At 35.4% G+C, this 11,039-nt stretch overlaps 1 protein-coding gene across 2 annotated transcripts in view; it reads left to right on the top strand.

Moving 5' to 3' along the window:
* Positions 1-7,419, top strand: part of LOC144247308 (uncharacterized) — a 242,899-nt gene extending 235,480 nt beyond the window's left edge. For both annotated transcript variants that reach the window (XM_085573120.1, XM_085573121.1), the window contains one exon: positions 74-7,419. In XM_085573120.1, the coding sequence (XP_085429246.1) occupies positions 74-158 (85 nt within the window). In that variant the 3' untranslated portion in view covers positions 159-7,419. The remainder of the gene's footprint in view (positions 1-73) is intronic.
* The last annotated feature ends 3,620 nt before the right edge of the window (positions 7,420-11,039 follow it).

Consider the following 11,039-nt stretch of genomic DNA (forward strand, 5'->3'; position numbering starts at 1 on the left):
GTTTGATGAGAAATCAGAACAGGTGCATCAAAGAAACAAAAGCTTTTCTGACCCTCTCCTAAATCTCTTCAAGGTATTTGAATGGCAAAGGAAGAAAATACAGACATCCCACTAGAACAGTCACACTGCTGGGAAAGTCATACCTGCTGAAATACTAGACCTGCTATAAGCCCTGAGGATGGTGAGAATGTGCTTCTTCCAAAATATTTCATGGACTGTTCTTTTCATTTCCTTTCAGGGTGGACATATCCTCATATCATGTCAAAAGCAGTTCTTGGGAGGATAAAAGAAAGAGTTTGAGAGTAGAGGAGTGACAAAGTAAGAGAATGAAAAGGTGTTGTTCATGATACTAACTCCTGCAGTTTTGGGAGGTTGGAGATAAACATTACAATTAGATTATCCTGACCATTCCCCTGGCAGTGCAATATTATTCCTTGCAATGTAATTTTTAGTGTTTTGTTCATTCCATTTAGTAGTAATCCAAGCAGATAGCCTTTCTGTTCTATCTCTTGGGAGACCATTTATTCCTCAATCCACTTATTCCACTATTAGGTAGATTTTCAGAAATTTGCAGTGTATTTTTCTCCTTTTTAATTTCCTTCCTCTCTTTAATTATCTCTTTTGGTGCAAATATGCCTCATCTTTATATATTTGCATTTCCTCAGAGGTCATCAAGTCTGGCACACAGAACAGGAATGCAAACCTCAGTATGAAATCTGCTTTTAGGAAAGGGTAACCTGCAGGATATATTGTTTGGTCTCAAATGACATATGACTAAGAGTATTTTGGACCTTGTGGATATGCATCTGTTAGCTAACTGTGTCTTACTTGGTCTAGGTGTATTGCAATATGCTAGTAACTTGACTTGAATACTAGTAACTGTACCAAGGGCTCTCTGTGAAAGTTTTAATTGGAGCATACAAAGCTTCTTCCTTGTTTTGTGAGAGCAATACCTTACAGGAGAAAAATGGTAAGTATCTTGCTCTGGACTGTGTCCTGTTTAAAACCAAGTCTAACATTTCAGTACCTGATTGACTTTATTTTCCTGCCTATAATTCAAAATCAATGAAACTGTGCTTGTCTTGCACTTTTGCAAAGGTCTGGTGTTCACTAGTCTTTCCTGTGAAAGGTCTATGATTTTGGCTTACCTTTTTCCTTTTCTAGACATTTATCTCCTTTTTCCCTATCTTAGTGTTTGAAAGAATAATTACAGCAATTTCACCTCCTTCAGTGCCTGGAAGCTTCTCTGTACTTTAGGTAGCTAAGTTAGCTCCAGAAGACGTCTCAGAAAAATTTAGCAGGAAGCTAGGAAAGAAGCAGATAGCTGAGGCAAATCCAGGCAAGCTGAGTTAAAGTCATGGGGAGGAAAAAAAAAGAGAATTTGCTAGGTGAAGACAGTCTTCCTGTTCCGGGGAGGAACTGGCTCTGCTCAGGATAGAAATTTCTGGATTAGAGGATGTGACAGGTAGGACAGAGTTACAGCACAGAAACAGTTCAAGAAGAGGGTGGGAAACCACTGAGAGGATCAATGATAAAACAGCTCTGGCTTCAGAAATGGCACAAACAATAAGTTCCTGAGAATCAGAGGCTACTGTGCAGTTTATGGCAAATTCAAAAGGCCACCAAGTTGATGGAAACAAAGCTACAAAGGACTTTTCATTCAGGGACAAACTAATCAAGAAGAGACTTTGACAGAGATTTCTTTATAAAGCTTTTGCTATTTCCACCTTTCCTAGAAATCCCAAGAATTCAACTACTTAAAAAAGAAAAAAGAAGAGAAAGAAAGGAAAAAAAAAAAAAAAACAAAACAAAACAAAACCACCAAAGAGTACTCAGGTATTTGAAGTTGATATTTAATGTTTTCTGTTCTTCTCTAGCTATCTCACCATAAAAGAAAAGTCCTGAGCTCCAACTCAGAGTTCTATCTCCAGAACCAATATAATTTCTTAATGAGGCCACACAAGATAATTTGAATTCAGTAAAGATTTTGATTTTTTTTTAATTTGTAGGTATTTTTTCTCTTTTTGTTCAGTGTTATAGAAGATTTGAAATAGGTGCTCAACTTTATTTAATTACCATATTGTCATGATCACATTACATGTCCTAAGAACCTAATATGGATTCTTCATTCTTTCTGGAGAGAACAAACAATACAAACTTGGTCTCCAAAATTTGGTCTTCTCATTAGCTTAAATGAAACAGCATTTTACTTTACTTTTGGTTCACTCTCCTACATTTGGGTTTAGGCCATCAACACCAGACTTAATTCAAAACATCATCAAGGTTCTTGATGAGGCCATAGGGTGAAAATTTCTCACACAAAATTAGTAAATACTTCCAAATCCAAATAAATTAGACAAAGCTGTAATTGTGTTCATAAGAATAATCTACAAGAGGAAGGCTGAACTTGAATACATTATTTATTCAAAGTAATCTACTTTATCAAATAAAATAGGTTGGAAGTAGAGATCAGTAATCGGTAAAAGTAGATGCTGGCTAAGGATACGAATGCAGAGGAAAGAAGAGAAACATACCCTTGTTCATGGGAATAATTGTGAAGGAGTGCAGATTGGACAGGGGTAAATGGAGCAATTAATGCTTTCAGTACTGTAGCCAAAGACAGCAATTTAAAGAAACACAAAAAAAATGTTTACATTTATTGACTTTATTTCAAGGTATCTTTAAAAATCATAAGAAAAAAAAAAAAAGAGAAGAAGCGTAAGAAATCACTGAAGAAGATTGTAGTCATATTAGGAGTCAGCCAAGATAATCATAATAGCAGTGTATATCTGCCCACTAGTACTTTGAGATATAAACTATGATATATATAACTTGAGATTTATCCTTAAGATAACTTTGTTAGTTTACCTAAGACCTTTTTACTAATGGAATATTGTTATTTCTTTTATGCTGAATAGAGAACTTCTTATGACTGTGATAATCAAGCTATTCTAAAAGTACTTTCTTATCTATATTACAGACTTAGATTTTTCTTTGAGTGCATATGCATGCATTTCTAACAAATGGTAAAAGCATTCATTTTGTGAATATATGCTATCAGCAGAGTATTGTAAAATTTTATTTTAATAATCCAATCAGATATTATTTCTACTTCTGCAGTACTTGTGCTTCCTACTTTTGTTTTAGTGGATTTGAACCCCCATGGACAGAAGACTATGTCACCTCACTCATGTTTTTGTTATTTGCATTGAATTCTGATCTATTCTTTCATTTTTACAATTTGTTTCATCTCTTTCCTGTTTTTGAAAATTGGGTGAAAAGTAGGCATTTTCCCTCCTGTATATGCCTATATAGACTGAAAGTGCTCATTTTTATTACCATGTCTCAAAAATTTTGGTTCATCTTGGCTTGGCCAGAACTCTACAAACATCTGTCTTTTGAAAACAGGTTCTAGAGCACTTGGACAGGCTCAAATTTCCACAGCATTTTACTACCTGTGCTCTATCTAAATGTTTTATTCTTGCTTCTAGTATCAAAGCAATAATCCTGTGAGCCTTGTGCTTGTTCCTGACAAATGAGCTGTCTGTTATTCACTTGACAAAAGAAATGAGCTGTGTTTTGCTGTACTTCATTTCAGACACACAAATGTCTCATGTGAGTCTATCTCCATGGAGATTGTGATTCAACATAGCATCTGGAAATGCATTTTGAAACCTTATTCCTCCTTTTCTCCAGCACAATGGGCTATCCAGAATCTTGTGTTTTCTTAGCACCATTCAGCTGATCTCAAACTCCTTGCAACAAAGCTGGTGTCTTGGAAAAAAATCTCTATATGACAAATTTGGGCTATCTTCTTATTCGTCCCATAATTTTCATCATAATTTAAATAAGCAGGCATACTCCCAGCCTTGGGATATACCAATGTTATCTGCTCTTTTTCATAATTTTGTATTTGCTCAGTTTTTGCAAGAGTTCTCTTGTAAGAAGTGGTAACTGTCTGCCTGTCTTATGGAGGGTAAGATTTCTTTGTTATGTTATTCTTTGGTTTGGTTGCATCAAGGGAGAATGAATCAGTTCTAATGATAGAAGTGGCAATTAGTGCTGCTGAGCTATAGTTTCAGGTTTTTGACAGAGTTCTTAACTTAATAAATTATGGATCAGTAGATGGGGAAAGAAGGTCTCAAAACCTACCTGAGCAGCATATGAACTGGTAGCACAATACATTGCATCTCCATTCAATAAATGTCCATTTCAGTCTGGTTTTGCGGTCAAGTGTGAAGAAGAAACATCATCTGTAATTAATAACAGTTTAAAAAAATCCATATGAATATATTGCCAGCACAAGGAATGAAACAGGGAGAAAAAAAGGGTTGGAAAGGAGAATAACAAGTGTTTCAGTATAATGGTGAAAACTCAGTGGGGTGAACAGAAGCCTCCAACACTAAGCTTTGTTGAACACTTCTGAGATAAAGTCCTTTTTAGAACCATGCTGGATTCCATAGACATAAAAATATATCATCACACAGGTTATTCCAGTGTGTCAGGTAAGGTGCAAGTTGCTTCCTCCATGTATTTGTGCATTTTCCATGTCAAGACTCTGAGTATTTGGGCATTTGTAGTTGAAAAAAAAACTAGAACCCTATTCTTCAGTGTGTTCATAGAGGCAATATTTGTATTTCACCTCTACCCAAAGTATAACAAGCAGTGTCTAATTACTTATTTATTAATATTGAATACTACTTTCTTAATAATAAAGCCAGATAAATTTACATGGCCACTTTTTTTAGACATGGATTTCTCTGTAAGAAGATCAGTAAAATATGGCTTCATAGAGGCTCAACAGAAACCTGAGCAAAATAATATATGAGTCAAAATTATATATCTCTAACTAGGTTTATGGATCTGTGTCCTTTTCCCTGTGTCTTTTTTGCCTGCTTCTCTTTTCTAAGTTTACTGTACTAACAAATTACACAAAGGCAGGGTATAAGCTCAACTTGGGCTCTGCATTTATTGTTTGAATTAATAATTAGCATGCTCACTGGTACAATATTGGCATGGTATGGCTTGCAGAGTGAGTTCCCATCTGAAGAGTCTGCCCTCAGCAGACAGGTTGAGCACAGCCTTCCTGCTCCAGGGAGCAAGGAGCAAAGCTGGCCTCACTTATGGCTTTCTCCCAGTGTTCATACTTCTACAGAGGTAACCTTTATAGCCTCCATTCCTGAGATACCTCATGGATTAAAACTCTTAACCTTCTCTGAAGTCCTCTGGGGGAGGGGGAAAATGTGTTATCCCCACTCCAGCAGCGAGGAGGGAAGAACAGAACTCCAGAGTGGTAGCAAAATAAATCTTTTCACAGTGATGAAGCTTCAAAACCTGGTAACTTTACAATGATTTTCTGACTCTGTCATTGATGTTGGCTAGTAAATCAGAATTTGACATCACAAAGAAAAGTTTGATTTGGAAGCCTAGTAAGAAATTAAAATCAAGCTGAGCGCTTTCATATACTCAAGATTTACATTCATACTTCTGAATCTAGTGTAGACAATGATCTTTATACTGACATAGAATATTGAAAACACAGATTCAAATAATTTAGAATAATTTTGAAAAACAAAAATTTAATTGCTGCTCTCCCAAGTGCCAAGTAGACCTTTGATTGCCACAATATTGGTGGAAAGGGAGAAGTTGCTAATCAGTCAGTCCCCATTATCCAAGCTTTAATTCAGTCATACAATTTGTATTAAAAATTGTCAGTTTCTGATAAAAAAAATTAATTACTTTAATATCTTGGTCATTGTCTTTGCTGCATTACAACAGCAACACTGATTTCAGTTTTATGATTTTCTATTTAATTCAATGGTGCTCTAGATAAACTCACCCTTTATGAGAATCCAAGTGAGCCAGCAAAGAAGTACCTGATGGGGCTTGAAAAGTGGGGTTTTTTTCAGACTCAATGTTTCTAAAAGAAGTGAGCTGCTTTGCATGTAAATTTTGATAAACTGCTGTCCAAAAGTCATCCCAAGAAGTTGCAGTTATTTTGCTTTTATTTGCTTGTTCAGTATTTTATGATACACACATATTAGACTGCCACAGTATGAATATTGCTCTCTTCACAATGAGGACATGGTCTCAGTATACTGGGTCAAAGAATTTTTTGCATGACTTCTCTAGTAACACATTATTTCAGGTCACATTTTATCAGCTAGCTCAACAAGAATGCCAGTGAATTTCACCTTGTTCCAGCTCCCTGTAAACATAGTAATTGCCAAAATTATATTGTCTTTTATTTACTTAACAAGCAGTACTTTTCAAAATAAATAGTCTGCCATGAGCAAACACAAATGCTAGCAGTAGTCATAAGTCTTCCAGGCTTTCAAACACAGCTTCTAGGTTTTTAAAAGCAGACTGAAAAAAAATGGTGTGAGGAAGAGATGTCTCATCCCATTGTCTTGCTTGAACTTTCCCCACAAATTTCCTGTTGCCATTATTCTGGGCATAGCTCCCCCCACGGGTGGAGCAATACTTATTTGCAAAGCACTAATACTGTTATCAACCTGCCTAATCTTGTCAAAGTGTATCAGACAGTCTGGTTTGCAGTGGCACATTTTTCTTGCCATTACTCTGATCCTTTTCTACCAGGGATGACTTGCCACAAGAGTTTTCTAGGAGTAGGTGGAAAATATCTAAGAAGCCAATACATGGGTTTACTGTCAAGTGGACATTTGTATTTTTGACATTGTCTCTCTGGAAACATGTGCCATCACCTTTCTCTTGTATTCTGCTTAGGTCTTGGTCTTGTACACACATTAGAATTTAATGCTGCCCAACGTCTGACTAAATGCTTTCAGCTCATGCCTTCTCTGTAAGTTAGTGGGTACTTTCTGGATGATTTTAAAAGGTGTACGCTTGGTGACTATCTAACCTAAATAGTGTTCTATTAGTATCTAACCTAATAGTATCTAATCTAAGAGCTTTGTGGTAGGATTTTCATCACTACTTTGCAGAAGTTCCCTACACAATTATGACACAATGGAATTTCTCTTATTTTAAAGCAATCTTTTTTTTTGTTTTAATTAGGAAGTATGTCATCTTGCTTTAATACAAAATTAAGTATAGTTATTATTTTTAAATACCATCCTAATTTTAGGAGTTGATAATTTAGTATGTTAGACTGTCATAATCTGGGGAAAAGGCAGAATCCTCTCTGACAGAATTCTAAACAATTATACCTTCAAACCCGTAAAAGTTATGGTATGCAGTTTTCCCATTTCCCTCTATCCCATTGAGCATATATTAGCCATCCTTAGTATAAACTATTGAAATTATTCAGCCGGTTCACAGTGTTGTTTTTAAAATGAAAAATGCTATGATTTTTTAATGTCTTCAGTGTTATAATATGTACTAAATTAGCAGAACCCTGATGCTCTGATAATTTACACCACAATGTGCTATTTAAAACTGGAAACCCAGCAGGAGATTTTATTTTTATTAATTTAGTATAATTTTAAACATTACAAAAATAGCTGTCTCACAGCTTCCCTGCTGAGCCCTAGATTGTTGCCACAGCCTGTGCAATACTTTATCAGGAGAGTAACATCACTATAAATACTGCATAGTTGATTCTGGTTTCAACACAGAATACAAAAGGATGAGGAAGACTAAAGACAAAGAAAATCAGGGTTTGTTCTGTTTTACACTTTGTCTGCCTTTGTTTTGCCTGCTTGCTTCTATAATTTCTTTTCTTACAGGTTTTTCTCTAAGGGTAGTTGTGAATTTGTAGTCCAATCCAAAAGGCTGAAGATCCATATTGTAGTTAACTTTAGATGTCACACAATGCTGCTGTAGGAAAATGAGTTTTGCTCTACCTCCCTTGTCTATTGCCCTGCCATTTTTGTGGACTAAACATTAGTGGAATATAACTGTTCAAGTCTAACATGTGTTATTAAGAGCAACCTCCTATGAATTGCAATTTTTCTGGTTTTGTACACAACTGGCTCATATCTGCTCGCCTTTGTGTGTATTTAGTGGCATTACATCTGCCTGATAAAAAAAAGGCAACAGTCAGTTACCATATCCAACCTCTTAGCAGCACTAGGGATGTCAAATCCAGTCAGGATAACATCTTTTGGCCCTTTTATGATGCTTGTCACTTCTTTGAATGAGCTGAGTTGACCAGAAACTCTTGTCAGGAGTGCCATATTCCAAGGAATCTCTGCCCCTTTAACAATGGAGGAGTCTTGGCAATTTGCTGTGCAAAAGATGTGGTTTCAGGCACCAACATGCACTGTTCATAATGGAAAGCTGGGATGGACTGCTGGAGGGGAGAACAGACTGTGATTGAAAGTTATTTTAAAAATATGTGAACTTCTAAATCCAAATTCTTTGTGAAACTCTTCAGTGCCTATATTATTACATTTATTTACTGATCAATATTACATTTTATATTACAGAAATATATAGATTAATTTAATTTATTAATTTTTTAATGACTGGCTTCCAGGTAACATTCTTAAAGTAAAATGTGAAAGCTGAACAAAACTCAATTCCAAATATTTAGGCTTTACCATGCAACTTTAGTACGGAAAAGCATTTTTCACTGGCAGGCAACTGATTTCCTTGTAAAACTCCCAAATTTTTTTTTTTTGTTTTCACAAAATTTTTGCAACTTGACAGATCCACAGTAGAAATGTGATTAGTGCATATGTCCCCCATTTGAACAAGAGGATCTTATATTAAAAACATTTGGTGCTTAGATGTTAAATGCCGTATTTGGTTGAGTGACATGTAGGCAATTCAGCTCTGTCTTAGCCAGGATCTGCATGTTCACCTTTCTGGGGCATAGAAGGCAGTCAACCTTCTTCCTTGATGAGCCACCAATTAACCCAAATTAAATCAATAGTATTTTTCTTTGAATAATATTATTACTGACTAAAACACCCCCTCAGCTAATTAGCAGGCATTTGGCCACCCCACCTGTATGGACTGAGGGCTGCTAAGGTAAACATTTTCATCACTGAAATATTTGTTGTTAAAAATTCTTTTTCTGTCCCTTGTGCTGTGATGCTTTCACCTGTGTATGCACATACAGGAAATAACAATTCATTTGCAACTCTTTTCTTTTTCCACAACTGCCAGGAGAATGTGAGTGAGGTAAGTCATTCCAAGGATATTGGAAGAAATGAGGCATGAAATAAAAGCCTTCCTGCACTATCTGCTGATCCTCAGGAATGTAAGGCAACCTGCTGTATTAAAGAGAAGCATCCAGGCTATTAAGTAAGGCACTAGGACAGGGAGGAGTGAGTCCTGTGTGAGACACTCTCCTGAGCTGATGACATCAACGTCCTCAGAACTATTACTCCAAGTTCATGATTATGAGACCTGCAAGATGTCTCATGTGTTATTCTTGTTCTTGGCAATGTCAGGGGACTTAAAACCAAGATTTTACATTATTAACTTTTTTTTTAGACATTTTATGAACTGGGTGTACCCACTGACAGTGTTACAAATAATGTAGGATTGAGCAGCTTTCTGCTATTAATATTATTAGTCATACTAATTAAGTTAATCAAGTGAATAAATCCAAGCAGTGTTGCAGCTGTTTCATGAACACAATCTGAAGGACTCTGAATGGCTTGTACTGAGCAGTGTCCTGTAGAAAAAAGTGGGATTTTGCTACTTAAGAGTGGAATTTTCTTTTCACCTGGTGAAAAATTTTTGTCTGAATTAGTTATGCTGTTCACTCAATAGGCTTGCATGACAAGGTGACTGAGAAAAATAATGCCAAGAATTGGTAGTGGAGGAGATTTGGGATTAGAAGGATTTGGAGGTCTTGCTCTGAGGACATTGCAACAGCTCTACAGAATGATAACTATCCTGAAAGGAATATTGATATATAGGTATCATTGTCTTTCATTAAACTGCAATAGGAAAGATGACTGCAATAGTGATTGAACCAGCATGATTAAATTCAGGTTTAATATTGTCCTCATGTCGAGCCAGAAATCTTCTTCCTATTAGTCCAAGTAGCACAAGTTCTATATATTTCAGTAATAAGATCTAACATTGCACAGTTGTTCCAAAGTACGTGGAAAATAGTATTTTTGCAATCTCTTTCTTTTCATACCTTGTTCATAATACTGTTACAGAGGCCAAAATATGAGAAAATTTCTGATTTGGCTCTCCAAAAACAAACCTACTGAAAAATAGATGGTTTTGGTGTGGAGAGCCATGTACATCAATATGAAAAAAAAGTACATATATGTAAACTTAATGTTTTTCTTGTGTTGTAAAATGAGGATTTTCACAGCAGAATATGGACAGCAGGTTATGACTTCTGCTAAGAATACTACACATGTATATACAGTTTCTGAAGCCTACATTTTTTTAAAACTTGAAATTAAATGTGTTGTCTGTGACAAACATTAGGTTGCAACTCTACAAGACCAGTTAAAAATTCACTATATTTTCAGGAAGAGTGTACATATAAAATAGCTTTAGAGAATCATGCTGTTGTTTGCCATAAATTATATTTTTAGTAATCTATACATAAATTACATAGTAGATTAAAGGCACATATGTTTTGATCTATTCATATTTGCTTGAGCCACAATTTGCCTAAGACCATAGGCATTGCAAAAAATATTCTAGATATACTAAAAACTGCTTGAACCTTTTTCATTGTTTCTTAGTAAGGCACATAGCTTTTTATTAAATTATTTTCTAAATGTTATTTTGTAAAGAAATTTAATAAAATTTACTACTCTGCAATCCATTGAGCACTTCCTAATTTAATTTTCATATTCTGCATTTCCTGGGATTTACAATTAAAATCGTGATGAGCCAGACATTCAAACTCTTACATGTGTGAGATTTTATTATTTTTTTAAGTTGAAAAATATCAACAGGATTTTGGTTTTGTGAAATATTTTCAAATAAAAAGGTGTAAGTAAGCGAGGCCTTTTATACATAGATTGTGAAGTTTTTATTAAGTTTGACAAACTTTTTTTCTCTTCTTCTTACTTCTTTACCCACTCAACCCATTGGCAAAGTAGACTGCTTATGCCAATGCCAGATACAGT

The sequence above is a fragment of the Lonchura striata genome, chromosome 2, assembly GCF_050655825.1.
Source record: "Lonchura striata isolate lonStrDom1 chromosome 2, ASM5065582v1, whole genome shotgun sequence".
Classification (NCBI taxonomy): Eukaryota; Metazoa; Chordata; class Aves; order Passeriformes; family Estrildidae; genus Lonchura; species Lonchura striata.